Here is a 25,647-nt window from a genome sequence, read left to right as displayed (position 1 = left end):
TCAGCCCATACACATGCAGCTGGCGGCTGATAGCGACTGGATGGTCCTCCATGTGGTCTGGGCGTCCATGAAGGAAACCGGCTCGTACCGGTCGGGCCGGCAGCAGGGGTGGCTGCTGACCTTGCGGGCGGTGCGCCGGGGCAGCGAGCCGTTCTCCAGCAACGCCTTCAGTGCCAGGTCGTAGTTTGTTCTCGAAGACTGGCAGGAGCCCACGCAAAACTTGAAGAGGACAATCTCATCCGAGTCAAACCCCAGGCCCAGGTCCCGAACCCTCATCTCTCTCTTCTCCACACGGCAGTCCCTGCTGCTCTGCTTCGGCTGCCTGTTTTTACCTTTACCCTTTCTATGTCCTTTTCCTGCCTCTTCCTCTTCCTCCTTTTCTTTCTTCTTCCTCTTCTTCTTTTTCTTTGGTGATCCCTCGGGTTGAGGTTCTGAGGGGTCAGAGGAGCGAGGAGAGCGCCCTGCCCAGCGACTACTGGGATGGTCGTCCACCTCATCTATTACAAAGGGGTCTAAAATGGAGAGGAAAGAGGAGTGGTAGACAGAGAGAGTTACAATGAAAGTGAACACTTAATCAGGAAATTATGAGCAATAACAAGCAAATTCTCCTGCAAAACCTCCAATTTCCCTTCTACCTTTTAACTTGGAATGACTTGTCACCCTTTAAATCACATGTAAATATGTTTTGATGACTGAGACACAAAGCAGATCCCCAGGCCCACGCCCTCTTTCCACTCTGATACTGTCTGGTGAAGCAGATGTGCTCTAAATGACACTTTCATAAGAGCTTCAGTACCATATAGAGCGTGCCAAGTGGAGTAAGGGTCACTGTCGTCTTCCTGCTCCTCGTCCTCCATCACCTCTGGCAGCGTCACAGGAAGCTCTCGCTCCTCCTGGCCTCCCAGCACGCCCACAGCGTGGCCCGAGTCTGATCCCACACCAGCTTTCATATGAGCTCCTTCCACTAGAGGCAGCAGAGAGAGGAGCACCCACAGCAGCACCTACAGGAGACAGAAGTCACATGTCAGCTGACAGAAGGAAATCTGAGGGATTTCAACTGACTTTCTTCTTCTTCTTCTTCTGTGCAAGAGTGAATAAAGCCAAGCATTGCTGTCCAAAGAGACAGTTGCCACCAGGACATGGAGAGTTACTCTCACTTCTGAGTAGCTCTTTAATTAACTGGTACTTCAAAAAATGAATAATTCTTTCACCTACATTAATTGATTTTTTGCCACTACACCCGTTGTAAAGCCGACAGTGAAATATTATCACCATATAATGTTGACATGGTGAAACTGTTGGCAAACAAAAAAAGCTCTAAAATTGTGAAAAAGCTATAAAACCCATTGAACCCAAACAGTAAAGTTGTAGGTCATAAAACAACAAAACAATCAGCTGACAGATGCTGAAAAGCTACGTAGAGCTGAGGGTAACTACAGCCCCTTTCATGTTACACACACTTATTTGATCCATTGTTAATATAGCAATATTGATTAGTGCAGCTTTAAGTAGATCTTTAATGACGGTCACCTCCAGAGGAATCGGCTGTTTGGTTTTTTGCTTTCATGGTGACCATAATAACAGAACTAAGTTGACAAAGTGCTTTACAGATAAAAACAGATTAAGAAAATGAGATAATACTTACAAAGAGCACATTAAACACACAGCTCTTCAAAAGCTCTTGAAACGAGCTACAGCAGTACTTTGTCTTAATCCTGTTTCATCAAAAGTGATCTCACTTACTCTTCAGTAATACTTAAGTCAAATAACTCTGCCTTCTTTCCGCCCTGGATCAAGCTTTGTCCACTGGCTCAGAATTTAGCAGTGAAAGCTTCTGTGCTGACATGGTTTTATGGAAAGCTCAGTTCTGAGCCTCGTGGGGATGGATTTCATTAACAATTTATACCTACAGATAACTCATCCTCTGGTTTATAGTGGCCTGTACAGTGGAAGTGAAAAATGATAAGGCTGGGTTATTTGCAGAGACGGTGATTTCATGTGTGTGAATGGCAAATACGAAGACGACGTCAACGTCCGTTTCTGACAAACCTTGGTCTTTGCTGACATTACAGAAGCAATCTCTTGTCTATCCTTCCTCCGAATCCTCCATCTGGTCCCACCTGGAGAGAAAGAGAAAGAGAGAGGAATGTAAGAACAAGAACAAGGCTTCACTCCGTCAACTTTCCTGCTCCCAGAACTCCTCTTGAAAAGGGCAACATAAACTAAAAGGCACAACATGCGGGCATGTATACATTCACAATTGTCCACATACTGTAAAACAAATACAGCCCGTGGGCCCCTAAGCGAGCTGGCATGTCCCATAAATCACGTCCTCAATGCATGAGGACGGCGTGTTTGTTGCTGCTTCAGTAAAAGACCAGTGTTTGCTGCCAGCTAGTGTGGCTAGTGTTGGCTTGTCGGTTCATACATCCATGTAAACAGCCCCAGTCCGCCAACAAAAGGCAGCATCTGCGATACACTTGTCAAAGGCATTCTTCAGGGTTATTCCTGTGGCAGAGGTACAAGCAGGGGGAACCAGGCATAGCGAGAGCACTTCGCGGAGGTCCCAGACAAAAACCTCAGAGAGATGCCGGACAGGTGATAAGAAGTGTCACGGATGCAGATGTTTATATACAGTACGTGCAGTGTGGAGGATCGTGCTGGCTGCAGAGCGCCACACGTCCTGAACATGAGGTCATCTGCGTTCTTTTGTGAAACGGAGGTCAGAGCATCACGTACTTCAAAAACAGGAGCAGTACTCAGTGGCAAGTGTTCCTCTTGCATCAGTTCTACAAAAAGGTATTGCTACAGGAAAAGTCAGGGGATCATCAAAGTCATTAGGATACATCCTCTGGGGACCTTGAACATCTGTACAAAATTTCATGCCAATCCATCCAGTAATTGCTGAGATATTTCAGTCTGGACCAAAGTGTTGGACAGACGGGCCCGGGGACTGACACTGCCATCCACAGAGCTATTCTTCTAGCACGGCTGAAAATATAAAAAAAAGATAATAAATTATCCGTGTCATACTCATTTATGTACTTATACACAGTGGATTTTGTTCCCCATCTCTTGAACACTGTAGTAAGACTGACTTGAAAATCCTGTAATCTCTTGATTATGTTTCTATGACACATTTGGTCCAGTGGTTCCCAACCTTTTTGGCTGATGACCCTTTAAAAACAAATGGATGTTTGCTTGAGACCTCTCGTCACTAATTGCATACAGTATGTCTACTGGCTGTGACCAGTTCAACCAATGAGTGTTTACTGTCTTTGTTTTAACTTCAAAACTTTTTAGAGCTAAAAGTCATTTACAAGAAAAAAAGCAACAAATTGAGAAAGGTCTGAAAAAAGACATCATTTTGTGTAGCAGATAAACGTTTTTTTTGCTTTCCTCGTGAGCCCTTATGTTTGTCTTTTGACCCCTTGCGAGGATCCCGACCCCCAGGTTGGGAAGCACTGGTTAAACAGAGAGAAATTACCGTCACTATTTCCCAGAGCCCAATAGAACATCTTCAAGTGACTTGTTTTGTCCAACTATTTGTCTGAAACCCAAATGTATGTATGAATATGATAACTGACTTAAATGATAATCAAAATTGCTGTTGATTAAATTTCAATGACTAGATCAATTGTATTTAAAGAGTTGTGGGGGCTCCTGCTCACTGGGAGGAACGTCAGGTCTTCAGACCAGAGATGGTAATCTACTGCAAACTCTCAGAGATGCCAAATTAGTTCACGGCTTTAAAAGTTTCCTACCGTCATATTTTGTTGTTTGTATGCTCCGTCTCCTCCGCCTCTTTTTATTCCCTGTTTCACTTTTCTTTCTCCTGTAAAGTACTTTGTAACTGCTGTTTCGAAAAAGCTATACAAAGTTAGCCTGCATGGTTAATGCATTGCATTGGTGCATTGCTAATCAACTTACTGACATGAGCGACTTCTTGAAACAACTCTCCACCCACAGATGCCTCCGACATCGTTGAAACCACATCTGTCATCTCTAAGGTGAAGCTTTGTATAACTTTGGCACTGAACTGCAGCAACACTGAACGCCCATAGTAACGTATTCAAGCGTGTACTGTTATGTAAAATGTATTGGTAGATCTCACAGATATGTAGAGTACCATGTTTATTTAACAGAAACAATCCCAGCAGTTCTGTCTGCGCAGTGAGATGGAAGACTGACAAAAGGTTACAGATCACAGGTCACGATAAGACCTGTTGATGCATTTATGCAAGCCTGCATGTTCCAGCTGTAGCGACCCAGTGGAGGGGAAAGCAAAGCTGCAGACAGTGAGGGGTGAGGGACAAACTGAGCATAATTCAGCCATACAGACGGAGTACACGGAACCGCTGCAACCTAAAACCAAACTGTGCTGCCTCCTCAGCTCTCCATCTCCCTCCCTCCCTCCCTCCGTCTCTGAGCTGATTTAAAACCTCACAGTAGTGCGAGGCGGGACGGAGGGCTACAGATCCTCAGGAGAGGTGCCATTCTGAGTCCCTAATGCCACAGCTGGGAGTGTTTAGCCCCTTTTAGATCAGCGAGCTGGGAGTCTACACGGGCCTGTCTGCTGGTTCATTTCACCCCGGCACTCTGGAGCTGTTTACAGCCCGACGCCTGCGGCCTTTTTCGGGGATGAGGCGGGTGGGGGAGTCGAGGGGTGGAGAGAAGAAGAAGAAGAAGAGAAGGAGCGGGACACTGGTCCTTGAAGAGCTCCAGACTGACACAAGCCTACTGATGGTGTGTGTGTGTGTGTGTGTGTGTGTACAGTTTCAGATCCAACAGTGTGTGCATGTACATGTTTAGAAAGCCGAGCATGTGTTTTTCTTCCTCGCTCGGCTGATTAAAGCCTCTGGTTTGTCCATCAGGCTGGATGTCTGCAGCACGGAGAGCGGAGTTCTTGTCACCTTCCATTTGCATTGTTGGTCCTCCGCGCTGCAGTTGTTGTTCACAGTTAGTTAAGTGGGTGAGCCCTCCTGGAGCAAGTACAACCCATAAAGCCAGAGCCAGCTACTAGAGCTCACTCTGCTGCTCTGAATTGCTGTTGCAAATACTGTTTAAGTGCTTGGAGAGGATGGATGTGGATTTTGTTTTGGAGATATTTATGAGGTAAAAGGACAGAGTATCAGCTTTTAAACAGAGGTTGCCAACACAAAAGTAACATTGGTCTACTGACTATCATGTGCACTGAGCAGCACTACAGTAGGGATGTTAAGAGAGGCTTTATTCATTACTGCCAGCATTTGGACCTTCATCTTATCAAACGTGACTATATTGCCCTAAAGCCAACATGCAGTTAATACATATTTGATTAAAATTCAATTAAAACCAGAATCAGATTTCTTTTACATCTGTTTTATCATATAAAATTTACAGTATATGCTGTAGACAAACACTTTTTTTGGTGGGGGAAACACTGCACTCTGGCTAGATGAGGCTAGCTGGTGAATTAGCCTCATCTGATGCTAATGTACCCACATGTTCGTTTTTCATTTAAGATTCATTTATTAAGCTTGCTCATTCGTCCTCTTTAGATTATCAAAATATAGATGTAATGTCACAATGATTAATAGTCGCCTTAAAGGCATGAAATGAAGGGTTTACAACTTATATATCTGTTCAAGAGCATTCAAACACTTTTTTTCTCAGTTTCACTGTAACTGCTCTCTGCCTTTGTAAGGCTGTGAATAATTCAATAATTCCAGGTATATTACTTCAAATATGTAATTCAGACTTGTATTAATACTAATATTTTCAAGGGACACGTCTACAACATAATAAATGTGTTTCTGATTAGTAATCTTGGTGCCTACTGCATACTATTACATCCTCAGACCTGAGCTTTGCCCACAGAGCTTCCATAAACCTCTCACCTTGTTAAAAAAAAAAGCTCTCCAGTGTTTGGCCTCTGTCTACAAGCCAAACTTCTCGGATAATGACCTCCTATTGGAAACACACTCTGTTCTCCGCCGTGCCCGCGTGCACGTATGTGAAATGCTCTGACCTCCAGCTTTAACCTGTCACTACCGCGGTGCCTGATTGCAGGAGCGAGGAGAAAAACAAGGGTACAGTAAATCACCGCCGGCTCAATAAAAGACACCTGCAGTGTAAGAGGAGACGCAGGAGGGAGAGGCAGAACACCAGGAGAGCCGTCTGATCACTACCAGACACTGAGAAATCTGCGGAGGTCCCGAAAAACGTAGCACGGTGATATCTGTTGTACTTACATGTGCCCCAAAGCCCTGCATATATGCATCCAGAGCAGTGTGAAAACTTGTTTTGTAACTTTGCTTGAATCTTGCTTGTAGCGTTCTGTTGACAGAGTTTGACATCTCTTCAGAAATATGTCATACAAGAGGCTTCAGGGTGTAACGCCAAATCCTCACATTCTGGCCTGTTGAATGTTTTTTCATCCATATCTGAGAGAAGAGTTTAAGAAAAGTCCTCTGAGACTATTTTATGATTTGGGGCTATAAAAATAAACAATCAAACTTTTTTAGACATTAATAGGATGTCAAGGAGTCATATTTCCCTGCACTCTCTCTTTGCTTTCGTTTCCTCCTCCTGTTTCTCATTTTCATCATTCTTCATTTAAACCTTCATACACATTAAATGTGCTCTCTCCCACTTTCTGACTAAAACAATTTCAGGCAGCCACAAAGTCAAAAGGAGGAAAAGCTGGAGGAGGAGCGATAGAGAGAATGACATAATAATAAAAAAAAAATCACATGATAAGAGTGAGGAGAATTAAAAATAGAGAATGGGTAATTGTCCAGGGGAAAAGAAAAAAAATGAGAAAAAGATAATTGAACCACTAAATGGGAGAAGTCTAAAAGCAGAGATAAGGTGAACACGGGGAAGCGAGGGAATGACAAAATGAGAGTGCAGAAAGAAAGAGAGCGCAGACTGAAGCCCGGTCACTCTGTAATCCCATAATCCCTGGCAGGCAGGCAGGATGTAATTGCTCGTTAGTGCCAGTTTCCACTCTGAGGCCTGTCACTGCTGGAAAACCAGAGCGCTGGCAAAATGAGAAACAGATAGCGGGTCCCATGCCTCGGTTCAGATAGGTAGGGAGGCCCCCCACCCAAACACCCCCGAACACACACATATGTGCACACACACACACATGCTTTTTCTGTCTGTTGCCTTTTCTTCTTCATTTTTCTCTTAATCCTTTCTCCACCACAAAAACCCACAAGATACACACCGTCTTTGTCGATTTCTCACACAGTTTCAGCACACACACACACACACACACACACACACACACACACACACACACACACACACACACACACACACACACACACACACACACAGGGGGCCGGGGTAATCAGAGGTGTGGACACGACGCAGCCTGGAGGAGGTTGGTGAAGAGAGGAGTGAATCTGTATGACCTCACCTCTCTCTGCGTTTCTCCCACCAGGAGAGGTTTCATTAACCGACCGGCAACATCTCAGTCCGTAGGTGTCTGAGATTCTTTCAGGCCAGTAAGAGACAGCAAAGCATGGGAGAGAAACACACAGTGAGGGCTGAGAGGAGTGATCTGTCAGGAGCAGGGGGACTGACTGTGAATAACACGGGCTGGCCTGAGCTGGGTTTGATTCCAACAATCTAAATCGACCAGGCCAATGCAGTTTGCGATTCACCAACAACTGTCAGTCTGTTCGTTGGTCCACCACTTTGGTCCAGACTGAAATATCTCAGCGACTGTTGGAGGGGCCTACTGACCTTGGTGATCCCCTGACTTTTCCTCTATCACCACCATCAGGTCAACACTTCAGTGTGTCCATTGGTTTATAATCACCTGCAAAACTAATGACATTCCCATCAGCTCCGGCTGTACTGTGTGTTTGGTGCTAATTAGCAAATGTTAGCATGCTAACATGCTAAACTAATATGGTGAACATTATACATGCTTAACATCAACATCTTAGCATTGTCACTGTGATCATGTTTGCATGCCAACATTAGCAGTTAGCTCAAAGCCCTGCAGTGCCTACGTACAGCCTCACAGAGGCGCTAGCATGGCTGTAGAGTGTTAGTCTTGTTTGTGTTGCTGAGACTGAAAAATTGGCAACAATTTTTTATGATCAATTAATTAGTTATTTCATTCCTCAACCAAAAAAGTGTCAAATGTACACTTTCTGAAATGTATTGTTGTAAATGATAAAAACTGATCTGTTGGAGCAAGTTGAACAAGCAATTTGTCAAGATGTCTTTGTCAACCTTGGGCTTTGTTGTGGTGGGCATTGCTTCACTATTTTCATAGACTAAGTGATGAATCAAAAAAATGTTGTACTATAGTAGTCTACTTTTCATGTAGAAGCTGGAAATAAGTCTGAGTTATGAATCATTTGCATAACCAGATTCAACTAATATCAATATTTAAAGCTGCTCTAGTCAAATGGCCACGTGTAATGTGAAAGAAGTCACTTGTAGTGACAAACCCACAGAAAAGTATCACCTGCCTCTGCAGTTTGCCTCAGCTTTGCGGAACGTTTTAGCATCTTTAAACTAATTGTTTGGTTTTACATTCATCAGGTGGACAGAAACACAACTCCAAATGAATGCTGATGTTGCTTTTGTTAACATGTTCACTTTATGACATGTTAATATGTCAATGATGTGCCTACAGCTTGTTCCCCTCAGGTAGCCAAATAATAATCATAATAATGCAGCTTTAAGATACATCTTCAGTATTATGGTGATTATCTTGGGTTAACTAGCCACAGATTATGGAGAACAGTACCTCTTTCAAGCTTTGCCTGTAGGGTTGAACAGCACAACCTGGACCTCATTAGAAGTACCTATTAGAGGTAAACTTATTGGTTGCCTAATGATAAACCTGAGTGATTAGTGATTTATTTCACTGACCCTGCAGCCTTCTCTCCACACCAAAGAGAGGAGCTCCAGGGAAACGTGTCTAATGGTTCTTCAGTGGGATAAAATGAAGCACTTTTAGTGGACAACAATGTGTTTGAAGTGTAACAGTTCTGGATTAACGCCCTCACACATGCAGGTTCAAGTTGCCAAAAGTGCTGTGGAGAGGGACATCAAAGCACCGGGATCAGCGGGTCACAACAAGTTTGATAAAATGCACGTTTCCACGGAGCGTAAAAGTGTCACCTGTGACCAGCACGTTAAACTCGAGCTGCAACCCTGACGGCATTATTACGACAGACAGACAGAGGGAGAGAGAGAGAAAGAGCCGCTGTCATCGTCTCAGCCACCAAAACCACCTGGCTCTACTAAAGGAAACTTACCCTCACTGTGATCGCTGCTCGAGACAAAGAGACCCCAGAGAACTGAGGTTGAAACAGAGCTCCCAGCAGAGGAAATTGACTGATACATAACAGGGATGTCCAGGTATTTGGGATACCTGGGTTTTTAGTTGTGAGCACAACAACATGACTACAGTCTCTAACAATAACATGTATACAGGAACAAATGGTGTCACAGCAGTCGTGAAATTACAGTATGTTGATTTACCTGCTCAGATATCTCAGACACTCCCTTAATAATTCCAGCGAGCTACACTCAGACCTACAAATCAAACTCTTCCTTTTGTGTTTACACATTTCTGTTCTTCTACGTGCCTGACTAATCACTACCTGTGTGGTAAACTTTCCAAATAATAGCTGTTACTGTAGCTGGTAGGCACTCCTGCCAGGACCTCTGGCTCCCCTTTCATTAAGTGGCTGTTTCAATCAATCTGTCAATAACATTTAATTTAGAGAAAAGAAACACTGAACTACAATCATTCATCCCACGATGCATCAGTTAGTTAAACTGGCTTAAAGTCACTAAGTAACCTGAAATAACTCAGGTGCTACTTAACTTATGTGACTAGCTGGTTTTGTGACACCTCTCCACAGTGAGGAGGAAACCTTATGTATCATCTAAAAAGCAATGGATATGTAGTGTATTACAACATAAACAGCTGTCATTAAAGCATAATTTGGGTCTTATTTCTATAACTTTGTCAATCTTTTTATTTGCAGATATCTCTCAACATAGTGAAATTGTTAAAAATAGGTCCACTGAAACTGAAATGTTGCTAATTATGCATTATTGCACAGGAAAACTGTGTATGCACAAACTATGGTAAGTCAGCTTGTATACTATGATGGATGTTTAACGGATAGTTTGTGAGATCATTTCAAGTTCAAATTTAGCTGGCTTTGGGATTTGGTTTAAAGCTGCACTAATTAATATTTTTGTATTTCAAAAAAGGATTGAATGACTATGTTGTGTTTGCAGCTTGTTCTGCTGCCCACAAGTGGCCAAAAGAAAAATCAATGAATGCAGCTTTAAAACCTGTATTATTGTCCGACTGGTTTGCTGCCCAGTCTGACTTCTTTATATTAACGTCGCCATGTTCCCAGTTCTTAGCAATCAAATTGGTGAATACAATGTTGTTATTAGCGACAGGAATGATGCTATAAACTACAATAGTAAGACCAAGTTGTAATAAACCACATCCTTTAATACCAAACCGAAAGAACTGCACCAGCTTTCAAAGTTGAAAAGCAAAGACAGAATGAACCTTCTGTATATTTTCCACTCCAGCTGTAACTTCCACGATGTTCAAACAGCCTCTAGAAGATTAAGCGTGCCGGGTCACTGGAACGTTAACTAATGTGCAGTTAGCACTAATTATCCACATAGAAACCCACAATGCAACAGACTTATAAGCGTCTTGTGACCCAGTCATGTAAATTAGACGGGACACCATCATCCGCCCATGTTTTCCCATGAGTGCTGAGATAAAGACAGCATCCTGATACGACACATCTGTGTCCTCACCGTCTCGCTCTTCTTCACTTTGCTTCTCGCTAAGGCAGTTTTCCCAGTGTCCCTGACCCTAATAACCCAAATTCCTGCCTGATTAAGTTGGTTTTAAAAGGAAGCCACACAGAGAGCGGTTGGGTGAGCCTCACCTTAAATGGGAACACTATTTAGCCGTGTTGGAGCGATGATCAGAGGGTAGGATTTCACTTTCCGGTGTTTGTGAGGATGGCGGCACTTAAAAGGCCGCATAGAGGACAGAGGGAAAGACTGGAGAGGGACACACACACACACACACACACACACACACACACACACACACACACACACACACACACACACACAGAACAACTCACAGTTTCTGCCTTTCTTTCTCTTCCTGCCAATTTCTCTCAAACACACTTGGTAAAACTGATATTCCCACTACAAAGCAGCTTTGCACACACACATGTACACGCAGAATGCCTCACCTTTCATACAAAACCACATATACACACTCACCCTCTGAAATCCCCTCTCCCACCATCCACCCACCCTCGCGACCTTTTCTTGCTCCCATCTCATGTTGTTATTTCTCCAAATTAAGCCCACACTGAGCCCGAGAGTAGCACTCAGAAAAGTGGCCATCTGTGACACACACACACACACACATTGGTCATTATTAGTGTGTCTTGTGGGTGAACCAGCGCTCTCCAAAGTGTTTCCGTGTCGCCCGCTCGTGCCCCAGACAGACCGGGTTTAATGACCTGGCCTGATAGTTCAAAGCAGCCCTCAGACGCTATGATTAATGAATGTGACCTGCTAATTCCAGAAGAATACAGTTTATTGTATCAAAAAACGCTCCCACAGACACAAACACTGCGCTGGGCTAGTTAACATTCTTCTGTATTTTGAGGAAAAAGTTGTTTTAAGGAGGGAGATTTTGTGATAAGGACAGGAGTTTGCTTTATGTTTCATCAGCGGCTCCGAAAACGTATTAACTGCTGCTTTGTTCTAAATCATTTAAGCTGTTTGAACTTGAAGAAGTCAAAGTGCTCAACAACAACACAACAATTCAAGATCAGAGACAGAAATTATTCCCCCAGCGTGCTTACACGAGATTGTCCACCGCTACAAAAGCACGGACCCAGAAAACAGAAGTAGCATGGGAAGCATTTGTCTGAAGGAATACATCTAACAAATTGAAATTCTTTTTTGTCAGATCATGCCTCCTTCAATTTGCCCTGAAGGAATCACTGTGGTTCGCTGCGTACTCTAAGCACTTCCAGATTGAAGCTGCCCTGTGGCACTTCAGGTTGCATAATCAATCTCTCTCGCTGCACTCTCTCCATTAGTCCTGGGACAAAACAACGAGAGTAACGTTACACGTTGAGGCTGAGACACAGCTGAAGACGAGACTCCCTGCACAGCGCACACATCCATCTTTTAATGACAGTTTTCCACTAATCGGAGACGATTGTGCCCTACTTTAATGGTGGAATGTTTCCCTGCGTTTAATGTTGCCATGTAAGGAACAAAGCGCTTGTTGCTTGTAGAAAAGCCTGTCACTGTGTTTAATGATGCCTTTTATTTGCCCTATAATTTTGTGCCTAATAAGCAATCTGTACATTTCACCTGAAGCGTTCAGGTGACTCCCAACTTTTCTATGTGTGTCATGACTTTTGGAAGCCCTCAGGTTTTGTCTTTATTGTTCTCTGGTACTTTTTTACAGAACAATTAAAGTTATAATACAAGATTCAGGGCTTTATCTGATTTTTAATATGTCCTGTAAAGTGTTGTGAAAACCTTTACAACTCAATATGGGGTCAGCAAATCAAGCGTTATAGTGAATTTGGTCAAAGCAATCCATGTTCAGAAGAGAAAAACAGTAAAAAGGCAACTTGATAAACATTGAAAGTATAGTGTAATGTTTGCAGATGAATCAATTAAGATAATTAAGATTTCTCACATACATACTGGATGAGATCAGATTCAGGGTGAGCCAACAGTTTAGCCACATCGCACATTTCATGCTAGCTTACTGTTTTAGAGAGCGGTGCCTTTGACCTTGGCTAGTTAACAAGGCTGAAAACAACAGAAACAGTGGAGAAGTGGGGAGGGACCGTTAAGGAGGTCCTTGGTGAGTGATTTTGTTTTCTGAATGTAACTAAACATGTTTGTTTGTTTTGTCCATAAAACAAGAAGGCTGTTTATGGGGGGAATTGCTGGGTTCTCACCTACACTAAAGCTAGGACACTGAGGCAAACTTAGTGGCATTTTAATTACCTAACATCAGCAACACAAGATCTAATCTTGAAAATTTCCAACATGATGCCTTCTCAAATCAGGAGATCCACGCATTATGGTGAACTAGGCCAAAGGAAGACAAGGTCAGCAGAAAAAGACTACACTATTTAGTTCTGAACATTGTTCTTTATAGTTTTTTTTAAATAAAAGTAACTGAATGTGTTGTTCCTTTCTGCTTTTTCCCAATTCACCCCCCTTGGCTGTAGGGTTGAGGTAGATGTTGTGTTTTTCTTGGCAAATGCAATGAGAAAGATGCAATCTTGCAGAGTTACATTTTCTAAAAGTGAGGGTTTTTATATTCAATATGTCGCTTAAATGAAATACATAAAAGTAATATTTGAAGTATTAGGCTCTGCAGCCGAAAGCTTAGTGAGTAATGAAGACCACTGGACGAGGGAGACAAACAGTGACAGAGCCACAATGGCTCTCAATGTATTTATGAGGACGCTTCTATATAAATGAGTGGTAATAATGATAACTTATTTTGTCGGTTTAATACGAGTGTTTCTCTCCGTGAGCCTGAAACAGACACTGCAACACAGAACAGCATGAGAAGAAGAAAGAGTTAAACTCATAACACCAACAAACGGCACGCTAGCTCTCGTAAAGCCACATGCCAGTTAAAACAAACCAGACCACACATCAGGAGGCTGCTGGTAAAGGGAACGCGCCGGCCCACCGTACCTGACCCTCGGCTGGGCCGCTGACCCCTGTGACCTTTGACTGGAGGAAGTGAAAGCTGTGGCAGCGTGACGGGGGAGTGTGAGATGCCTGAAGCAGAGGCGATGCTCTCATGTTCAGCCTGAGAACAAACCGGCGATGTTTTAAACGACACGAGTAAAGAAAAACAAGGTTGTTTCACGACACGTTTCACACGTTTTACAGGCATTCAGTTGGGGGACGCCTGCTGGGGATGTGTGACATGTCTCAGGTGATGCCAAAGCTCTTGCACGCACACACACACACACACACACACACACACAGATTCATTAAGTACAACAGCTTTGAGAAGATGAGAAAAAAAGACAGAACAGCAAAGCAACATCTGAACATCAGAGGCCTGCCGTCCACCAACTGAGCCTCATCTGCGTGCATGAGGGACATCGTATGTACATGACTGAGTGAGTCAGTGGGCCATTGAGTCAGAGAGTAAGTATGAAAGTTCAGTGATGCATCATGTAGATTCTTTTACATCTTTGACTAGTTGCACAGTCTGTGATGGAAAGTACGTTGAGAGTTGAGAGTCTGTGGAAACTGAAGCAGTCGACACAATTTCATCTGAAACTGAGAAGAAATGTGTTTAACTTCGGCACGTCCAAACACCTGAAGCTTAAAGGACTTGATCTGCCCCTGATCCCCTCAGAGGTACTGAAGACAGCAGGGAAATGGATGCAGATGTGTGTGTGTGTGTGTGTGTGTGTGTGTGTGTGTGTGTGTGTGTGTGTGTGTGTGTCTGTGACCAGCACTTTGATATTTAGATTTGCAGCCCACCACAGGAGAGGGTCACACTGGAAGACTTCCTGACTGCCACTGCTTCCTCCTCATCCATAAGAACACACACACACACACACACACACACACACACACACACACAATATCGCAGTCACTTTGATTTATATTTTTCAATCATTCAGATTCACCTTCTAGCACCTTGTAAAGACTTCAGACCACAAATCATAAAACCTCACTTCATGAAGCACAGAGAACTAACACCTCCAGCAGCCTGCTCCCAGACTGCTATTTGAAAACACTCCCAACAAACACTAAATTAAGTCACTGAATCCGGGTCACGGTGACTCCGCGAGCCAAAGGAGCCTAAAACAGCTGGCAGGTGCGTGCAGGGAGGTTTGAGCCACCGATGAGAAAAGAAATCAAACATCAAACAGCCATTTCAGCGTTGCCACAGCAAACACAAAGACAAGAGGCCGCGTCTGCCTTTACTGGAACATAAAGGCATCCAGCAATATTCTTCTAAATGACTGTGGGCTTGTCTTAAATCCCCATACAGACAACTTTATAGGATCTGAATGGCGCCTTACCGGCTGTCCTGTGCGCCTTCTGCTCCAAGTGCGCACCGGAGAGGCCAGGAGAGCCGCTTCCTCCGCGCTGCGTGCAGCTCATGTCCCTGGCTGTCCATACGCTGCGATGCGTCATGTTTTACACCTGATTGTCACGGCTTGCAAGTGTTCAGGGCAGGCTGTGTCCACTGAGGCTGAAGCAAACATGAAGAATCCATCTAAAGCGGCTCTGCTTCAACGCGAGAGGCGCCTCCTCCTCCTCGTTTTTTTTTTTTAACGCGGCCAAAAAATCCTCTTTCTCTGGCCGGTCTCCTGCCGCGGCTTCTCGCGGAGTCTCAGCACCCTGGACAAGAACAGAGAGGGAACAGAGCGAGCTAAAGTCACACTATCAAGACATGTCTCAAGTTTTATCATGGGTCTTAAAGTTTGAGTGACATTTCACCACTGGATGAGCGCCTTTCTCACTTGTTATCACATTTCACACACAAGTGTTTGATGAAATCAGACATGAATAAATCACGGCTCATTCTTCATCAATTTCTTCAAAACCCGAAACATGTCCAACTCTACTGGAAATAAGCGAAACTATCTCAAACGTATTTTAAGTTTCTGAAGACAGAATACGAGACCAAATGACTTGTTCAGATGGACACATTGCCGACGGGAAGCTATCCAGGTCAGGGAAAAATAAGCTTCCCAACGGGCGGGTGCGCGCAGGGTAATGCCCATATAAAATCTAATGAGGTAGAAGTTTGTTTGCGGTTACATAAACACTCCAAACACTGAACGACACACAGTCAAACAAAAGTATAAAAAAAGTCCTCAATTAGCTGCTCAAGAACCCTGCTGACTCAACGTCCAATCATCGTTTAATGAAATGAAGCCAGTTTTTCAGGCATGACTCCCCTCTGCTTACCTCCAGTAACCTGTTCAGTCTTGCCTCCAAACAGCTCGTGTGGTTAATGAGTAAATAACACCGCGGGAAATGTCTCACAACATGTTCTGCGTCTCTTTGACGTGAAGTCAAGGTCGGCACAGAATGACGGCGTCCAGGGGGAGAGACTCTAAGTTAGGTCCAAATCACAGGACAGTCGTGTTTTCTTCTTCTTTTACGTGACAGCCGATTTGAATGTGAAGTTCAAACTGGGGTAAAAAACGCTGCTCTGTCGGTCAAAATATCTTTCTTAAATGTAAAGAAAGAAAAGTCCATGCGTCACGCCTTTACGCAGCTACAGTCCGCGTCTCCAAACAAGCGCTTCTTGTTTTTTTCTCTTTAAAAAAAGACTGTCTTACTTTGTACTCAGGTATCCAGCTATCAGACTGTGCCGCTCCGGTGTCTTCTCAGGAGTCTACTACACAGCTAGGAGACAATGTCCACAATGCCCGCAGGACTGGAGGCTATGCGTAAAGACAGCGCGCCGCTCCGCCTGTCAGACACTTTGTGAAACCGGAGCGCGGTGGCCGCAGTGCGAAGCGCTGTGATTTCTCTTCCCCATCCACATAGCTCAGATGTCTTTTTGTTCCTGCGCTGGGAGGGAGGGAGGGAGGGAGGGGAGTGATTGTCACACAGGACGGTCATGGAGCGTTTCTGGTAAAATGTTCCAGTGGAAGAATCCGGCGAGTGACATCTGTCCTTCAGTGTTTACACTTCAGCGCGCTCAGAAATGCCGAGTGTTTCGCTGTATTCCACTTGTAGGCGCAGCGCACAGACAGCACAAACACGGATAGACACACATACACTGACGGGTACAAGACAATGGTCCCCTGGGGCACAGCCCACCCCCACCCTCCTATATAGGAAAACAAGACAGCAAGACTGAAGGAGACACAAAGAGACAAAATGACTACAAAAGATGCAGCAGTGAATATTTGTAGTCACTTTGTGTCTCTTTGTACTCCTTCTGTAGTCACTTTGCATCTCTTTGTAGTCATTTTGAGTCTCTTTATAGTCGTTTGATTGACTTTCCAACAAGGCAGGTCACTACAAACACAGACCCTCTGACCCCCTGGGCCTGTGCCCAGTAGGTCCGTTAAGAAGTCCTTCCATGTGCACATGCATGATTGATTGTGCGCACCTGTAGGCCTTCACTCTGTGTACACACACACACACACACACACACACACACACACACTCATGTGTGTTTGCCACCCTGCTTCAGATGTTTGCCCAGTCAGTCCTGCCCTGACCTCAGACTGTGTCACCTGCTGTCAAGCCTGAAGGATGGGCAAAGAGACTCGGCTACTGTAAGTGAAGGAGCAGGGGCTCCTCTGACAAACAGACCCCTGCTCACTGAGCCACAATCCACGCACCTGCCACCGGCAGAGCCTCCTGCCCCTCTCCACCCTTCAACCTTGCAGGTTTTCCCATTCAGTCCTGCCACCCCACTCCACCCACTCCACCCACCCACCCTCCGACACACGGAAAGGCCCTCCAGCTGAGGCACTCCCTGCAGGGCAAACACTGAGGCCCGCCGAGCACAAAGGCTGGGTAAACAGCTCCTTAGCTTTCCTCTCCGGGCCCACTCTCCTCACCGAGGCAGAGACAAATGCAGGGAGGATCCCTGGTCTCTGCCACCACGCTATTAATAGCAGCGACCAACGAGGCAACAATGCACACAGCTGAGGTGCATGACATGCAGGAATGTACCGTCAGATAACAAGGATGAGCTTAATAACAGGAGGGAAGAGAGACCTGCTAGGGTTATAAAAATCTAATATTTGTGACTCTTCGAGATGAGTGAAAGACGGCAAAATAAACTCAATAAAACTCTCTTTTTAATATTACCCCAAACAAGCCTATTTCACTCCTTAAACACACATTGCCACACATCAAAGAGATCTGATGTCCAAATGATGCCAACCCTCCTCTTAAAAAGGATCAGATAATAAAGTGAAAAATGTCCTCAATAAAATGAATCACTATGTAAACTGTACGTCAGTTTCAGCAGAGGGCACCACACTGCAGCCACGGACACGCATTTAAGACGTGTGTGTGCGCTCTTCAGAAGTGTGTCTACATCATCCATCACTGCGAGCAATGGCGATGAACTTGTTTGGCATTGTGAGAGGGATTTGCAGCATGACACTGTTTGTACACCCACAGTTAAACCTCATGCAAGCCACACACACACACACACACACACACGCAAGCCACACACACACACACACACGCAAGCCACACACACACACACACACACACACACACACACACACACACACACACACACACACACACACAGGTTTAGTCTCTGGCAGGCTGCAGGAACAAGATGGCTGTTATGGAATTTTTCGTTTCCTTGTAAGAATATAAAACTGAATTTATGAGGAGAACATTTTTTTTAACAAGAAGAAATTAGACTTTTTATCATTTGTTTGTTTCTGGTAGAAGTTGACTCTCTTCTCCAGAGAGATGCTCTTAGGGATGTCCACAGCTGTTTCCATGAATACAAGGTGCTGGTTTGGGCCTTTGGAGGGGCTGAGTCCATCCAATTTCAGGACCAGATGGGGGAGAGGGAGGGTGGTTTGTATTTTGGGTGGTGATGCAGAAGGGAGAGGCAGAAAGGAGAGTGACTGTTCCAGATGTGAAGGGCAGTTAAATTGTGTTTGAAATCCCCTCTGGAGGCACAGGTCACTGCCCTCGCCGCTTGTCCTTCCTCTCAGTCTCTTCTCTGCTCTCTCCATCCAAAAGGTGCCTTTTCTTTCTTGGGCCTGTTCCAACTTTAAAAGTTTGTTTTCACTTTTCAAGTGGGAACTCCCCTCGTCCAGCATACTGTCCAAAGCCCTCAGGCCAAATCTGTGGGACAAAGTCATACTGTACATAACAATGTGTTTCCACATTAGCTCAAACAAGTGAACAAGGCGCAGATAAATCTGCAGTAATTTACATTTCATCAGAGCATTTCAAAGCTGCATTCCTGCAGGCGTCCTCCAGATTTGTTTTATCACTGTTCATACAAACAAATCATAAAGCCAAGTGTCGGCATATGGCGTGATTAGAGGCGTCGTATTATGTGGATGGATGGGGGGTGAGCAGAGTACACAACACAGGAGCTACAACAGTGGGTGAAACTTGAGTATGTCACTCTAACTTCAGTCTTATCTCAAGGAAGTACAGCTGAAATGATAAGTTGCATAATCAAATTTTGATAATCAATTAATCATTTAAGTAACTTATTAAGCAACAAGACTGAGAGTCTGCAGCCATATTAGCTCTGTGAGGGTGTCCTGAGACACAGCGGTACTTTGAGCTAAACGCTAACATGCTACCATATTGATGTTTAGCAGGTATAAGCTAACATTTGCTAGCTGAGACTAAACACAGGCTGATGAGAATGGCCTTAGTTATTAAGTCATAAACCAAAGTATTCAATCAATTAAAAGATGATGGTGCTAGATGAAAAAAGACGGCGACACCGAAGTTATCACAATTCATCCAGAAGGGAACATGACGCTACAGTAAAAACCGGAGGATCATCAAAGTCACCAGGATTCATCATCTGGGGATTAATGTCTGTACGAGATTTCATGGCAATCAATTTCATGTTAAGATATTTCAGTCTGGACCACAGAGGTGGACAGACTGACCTACTTGCCATCTGTAGAGCCCTTTAGCGTTCACTGGCTCCAGTTTCTCCAATGTGAGGATCTGCTGCTTTTTGCTGTTTTACGTCAATTTAAATAGAATATTTTTGGTTGAGAGTCATTCTTGATCTTGGAAACAGCCATTGACAAAATAACCTCAACAAAGGGTCTGTTCAGGAAAGCTTTTGGTCATACCACACGATCTTCATCAGGAGAGTTTGCCGAGTTGTCACGGAAATGTAGAAGTTCACATTTCAATTTCCTTAGAAACAGCCGTTGACAAAATAATCACCACAAGGGTTCAATTAGTGGCAAACTCCATCTGCTGATAAAGATCACGTTATAATGAAAAAGACAAATTTGAAGATGTTACTTTGGGTTCTGGGAATCGATTATTTTCAGACGACTGTTTGACAGAATATAACAGTGGCAGGTATCAAATTTATTGTCAGTTGGAAACAAAAAAAGATTGTATTAGCATGAATGAACAATAATGTCTTTTATGAACAAGGTGTTGCAAAACGTGCCATGCCTAAATTATATAAGAATGTATTTGCACTTTCATCCTAAAGGACAGGCAGCTGACTGAGAGAAGCATTGTCCGACTTACAGATGTTCTGACCTACAGATGTTTCTGACTTGCTCCTTGCCTCTGAGCACTTGTTTGTGGGTTTCCATTGCAGCAACAAAGACGGTCAGAAACACTGAAAACAAGGTCTCACCATCTTTTACAATTCAGTGTCATCTTTGAAATGTTTTGTGTCATTCTGAAACTACATTTAAATCATCGCAAGTTTAGAGGCTGACAGGACAAGAAGAAACACTCAATTCCCTTCCGTGACAGCCCTGTAGGTGTGTCCCATCCGGAGACAAAGGTAAACTGACAGAATGTGGGACATAGTGTAAAGAAGGGAATGTTGTTTTCCCTCATCTCAGCTGACCCCACATTAAGTAAACAGAGGGGAAAATGGGTGTTTGAATGGGTGTTTTCTCTCCCCATTCCAACTCTTTTTACGAGGAGTTTAAATTTCAGGCCCGGGGGTCGCGGCCCCTCCGTTCCATTCCTACTGAGAGGAGGTGGGGCGGGGAACCTGTCGCTGAGAATAAAAGGCCCGTCGGCTGAAGAGGTGCAGGCGTGCTCATACCCCTGTCTGCCGGACGAACAGGAACGGCCGCCTCCAGCCGGCCGGCCAGCTGCCTCGGGGAGATCCCTGGGGGCAAATATCCTCCTGCTGCGGGGAGGGAGCACTCGATCCCACCCTGTGGAGGTCAGGAAATCTGTCGAGTCAGAGTAGCCGGAGCGAGGTGGTTTTGGTGACCAGTGAGGCATGACTTGTGGGGGCCCCAGGTTTCTGGCACCCCATTAACAGCAGGATGGGACGGAGCAGCGGCGCTTTAAGAGCCCTCAGCGTCTCGTCCTCTTTCACCTCACACCAAGACCGACTTACAGCAGCCACAGCTGGACGGCCCGCTCGTTCTCAGCAACGCTCCTCCGGTTTATGGTGATGCTGCTGTGTGTGAAAGTGAGCGAGTTTCACGGCTGCAGCAGAATAGTGTGTGCGCGCAGCAGGTCTCAGATGGGTCCCTCATGGCTACAGCAATGAAACAAGATCTGCCTCAGAGTTGAGCAGGTGAAGAGAAAGACATACACGGGAAGAGACAGCAACACAGAGAGAATGGGGGAAGGAGAGAAGTGGAGGGGGTGAGGGGAGAAAAGTGGGACAGACATAAACACACAAGAGGAGAGGAGAGTACATTAGGGAGGAAGTCCGGTGGATGGAGGATTGAAAAATGATTTCCTCTGGCTCTGCAGGTAGGAGATACAGAGTACAGAGCAGCAGAGGAAATCCCCTTCTCCATGCTCCTCCGCTCCATCCCTCCTTCATCTTTACAGTGAGCTTCCTGCAGTTTGTAACCTCTGAACGAGACTAAGTGACACACAGACAGAATAATACCTGATGTACGCTGCATAAACACGATGTTCAGGCCACCCGCTGTCACGTTCTGACAAAAGCAAGGATGAAAAGTACTGTATGTCTGCTGAGATAAAACAGAAAGTAGACTAAATACATCAAAAATATTTACTATATATACTGAAAATTCACAGTGTACAGAAATATGTATATACAAAAAGACAAATACAAAACAAAAACACAGTTGAGCTGTTTGGAGGTGAAATATATCCAGTTCCTGCTCCACAGAAGCAGTCAGAAGATGCAAACAACATGCACAGGCAAATATCCATTACAAACTTATTTATTGAGTTGCAGAAAGCCATTTAGAAGTGTATATAAAAAAAAGTAACAGTAACACTTTTGATCACTTTGACTTCCCACGGATGATGGTGAAATGTAAAAGGGAAAAGAAAAAAAAAGCTTTATAAATATGATGATAAAAGCGAATACATTCGGCTTTAATATGAACAAGTTATCAGAAGAGGCAATTTGGGTCCAATCCATTTGAACTCCTCCAGCATTCGTAAAAAATCAAAACTTGGAAGGAAAAAAAAACAGAAAAAAGAAAAAAAGGGTTCACTCCAACTAAGGATCTGCTTAGCCTCAAAGCTTTAGAGGCCATACTGGTGGTTTGGCGAGTTTCATTTTAGCCTGCTCACTACAAATTGCACATATTTTACATTTTTAATGACCATTTTCCAAAACATGCAATTAAATTAGATAGATTGATTTCTTTCTTCCAAGAAGCCACTGGTTTCAAATGACTTCAGTAAACTATGACAATCTTCCTTCAGCACAATCTGACCTGTTTGTTACACATAATCTCTGACCGTCTCCTTTTAGTCCCATTATAATGATATGGTCCAGCGGCGTTTAGCGGGGACCACTTTCAAACTGTCCTTGCTGGTGCATTCAATGATGTTCTGACATTCAAGCATTACAGAGGTACTCCAGTGATTCAGCATTGCACTTCCATAAAGTTGGGGGTCTTACAAGAATGATCAAAATCATAGCAGCAGTGAGAAAGATGACTTTGGGTCAGAATGGGTCAGAAGGCCCCCCTCCAGAGCCACAGGCCACAGAAAACATTACACAACAGTTTTCATAGGCTGAGTAGCACTCCTCGTGACGAGTAAACCAAACTTCATGTGTTACATTGGCGGAGGGCGCCTTCAATAGTCAGCTGCCAAAAAACATAGTATTGATGAGCAATGTTGGGGAGAAACAATAAGCTGCCATGGACAAAGCAAAAAGTGAATTAAGTCATTTCTTGCTTGTTAGAACAGTAGCCATTTTAGCAGCCAACATTTAAAAACACACTGAATATGTTTATGGGCCAAAACCACCAGTATGGGGCTTCTTCCTAGACTGTATACATACGTATATTCAGCACAGATATGAAATGGACTGGTCCCAAATCACAGACATGGAGAGTGAACTGTCCTGACCTGGAGCTGATCTCACATACTGGATCAGTTGCCGTTACTTCCCCCCCGTGACAAACTCCTCGCTACAGTTTCCAGGTGAGGAGGTGTAAGGCACTGAGAGTGCCTCATGATAGTGAAATGGTCAGCTGTTCCCTGTACCTTTGCTCTAAAAAAAAAAAAAAAAAAAAGAAGTCCTGAACAAGGTTGAGTTTCCAAAAAAAAAAAAAAAGTGATCCATTGCTTCAAACCCAGTGGAGCCGCTCCGAGGAGACTGGGTAGGACAGATGCGCTGCACAGATCCCAGCAGCGTTTGTGAAAACTAATCAAGAAAAGCAACATGTGATGGAGCAATGTAACAGATGCATCAAGAGCAGCTTACTGCTAGAGAGTACTGGAAGTGAACCTGTGTGTGTGTACTATGTACAGTAAATATGCACCTCCAAAGAAGAAGTAGAAACAGGTGAAACCCCATTGACTTGTCTTCTGACAAAGTAACAAAAACCTGTAAAACAACAAAACCCTGCTTTGGTAAAGCAGTACCTAAATGCACCATCACGATCATAAAGCTGATTATCGCATTCATTTGATAAAAAAATGACAAAAAGCAAACAGATGTGACATTTTGACACATCTTTTTTTTTTTTAGGGAGAACCAAAAGGTTTGATTGTGTAATACTGAACCCTTTCTATGTTAATGCAGTGTTGAAATACTGAGAAGCATGAGGCAGAACCTTCATCTGCAAAGTGCAAAGGCCTGATCAGCACATGTAACTGAATATCTGTATATGTGTAATGTAATAAATTGAGACTGAGCATGGCAATTATCACCTCTTTGATTCTCTCAGTTTTAAGAAATTGCTATTATGTGTCCACTGTCACAAAGGAGCACATGTGTTGTATTGACATAAGCAACGTAAAGCACAGAAATAAAGGGCTGCTGACTTGACAACATTTAACACTGAGCCAATTAAAAACAGTCATCAATGGATTCAATCCCAACACTGCTTCTGCCACAAACTTAAAAGATGACGCAGCCTCTGAGGAAGCACATGGCGGTGAATTTTGAACCAAACACAAATCCAAACCTTTGTGTTTTCTCTGAACTGAAAGAACAGAAAGCAGGCCTGCCTGTGACTAAAACGCTGGGACTTAAACAAAATAAATAATTAAAATGAACCTAAAAACAAAAATATATATATTTATATTCTACAATCCGAGATTTCACCAATTTTACTGAAGAACAAGAAAATCTGCAGCAACGGGAGGTTGGAAGAGGAGGATCTGACGTACAGAAGCTGCTCTCCCTCACCGGGGCAGGACACGTTACTGTATGGCCACGCTGCAGCCTGGAGGCTAACAGCTGATGATGAAATGACGAAGACAGTACCGTGACGTGAATGAACCGAGAGGAGGAAGCATTTACAAAGACACAAAGGAGGTGCAGGGTCCAGATTTACCTTTTGGGCTCACCTGCCAGAGCTGGAAAACAAACAAAATCAATATAAAAAAAGTCCTATGCTTTCAATGCAATTTGGTGTAGGGAATCTTATATAGCTAAAAGCATACCAAACTTACCAAGACCAATAATTTATCTGTATTAATCTTTAATTTTGTATCTTTTTGATCACCTCTCAGCCACATAACTGGGGATAACTGACCACACACACACACACACACACACACACACACACACACACACACACACACACACACACACACACACACACACACACACACACACACACACACACACACACACACACACACACACACACACACACTGCGTAGAGCCAGCTTAACAAGCAGAAAGAACCCAGTTTATACAGTCACTAATTCCCTACAAAGACAAATCGCAAAAAGTCAAGTCTGTGGATTACAACAACACTCGCTTGTTAGTGAATCAAAGTGATACCAGTCCATGTGTGGAAGGTGACCATCTCTGATTTATCTACGGTCATCTGGCTTGGCAGGTGTTAATTTTGGACCCTGGACAGACGTGAATGAATGAATGAATGGATAAATGGCATGTGGGGGATGAGGGTTGGGGGGTGTGGGGGGGCTGCTGCAGCTTGTTAAAAAGCACAGTAAAAATCTTTGATATTTACACTGAGTAAAGTGAATACATTCAGGCAGCAAAAGGAGAGGACGACCTCTCCCCTGTACGAGGTACGTTTGGCACTGCTAATACTCAACCCATCCCCGCACGAGCTCTGCAACAGTCCTCCATCCATTCCTCTCTCTCTTCTGTCCCTTCATCAAATCAGCCCGCAAGTCCAGCTCCATCCCGACACCTGTACGTCAACATGTCACCTCTGCTCCTACTATTCATTCATGTGATATTCGGGGGGGTTGAAGTGGTAAACCTTGAAGCGTGGGGCCGCAGAGCTTTCCTGCGACTGTTTCCTGATAAGACAGGAACCAGGCAGATCCAATCCTCCCCATGTCCACCCCCCACCGCCCCGCCCCCTGCTTCAATCAGCAGGAGTCTTTGGTTCAGAAGGCACATGTGTGCATCTCTCCACACAAACCCTCCTGTATCTTTTTTCTTTTTAAAATAATCTCCTTTGATATGAAAACCCCGAC

The 25,647-nt window shown here is 44.1% G+C and overlaps 1 protein-coding gene across 1 annotated transcript; it reads right to left on the bottom strand.

The window, feature by feature from the left end:
• Window positions 1–21,012, bottom strand: LOC139296424 (uncharacterized). Its single transcript, XM_070918825.1, has 5 exons — window positions 20,698–21,012; window positions 13,768–13,885; window positions 2,050–2,120; window positions 797–1,001; window positions 1–512 (listed from the first exon to the last, which is right to left on the bottom strand). Exons 1-5 carry the CDS (start codon window positions 21,010–21,012, stop codon window positions 1–3), a joined length of 1,221 nt encoding a protein of 406 aa, XP_070774926.1.
• Between the last annotated feature and the right edge of the window lie 4,635 nt (window positions 21,013–25,647).

Source organism: Enoplosus armatus, chromosome 14, assembly GCF_043641665.1.
Source record: "Enoplosus armatus isolate fEnoArm2 chromosome 14, fEnoArm2.hap1, whole genome shotgun sequence".
Taxonomy (NCBI): Eukaryota; Metazoa; Chordata; class Actinopteri; order Centrarchiformes; family Enoplosidae; genus Enoplosus; species Enoplosus armatus.
The sequence above is the reverse complement of the archived record's forward strand: the minus strand, read 5'-3'. Positions and strand labels throughout refer to the sequence as shown.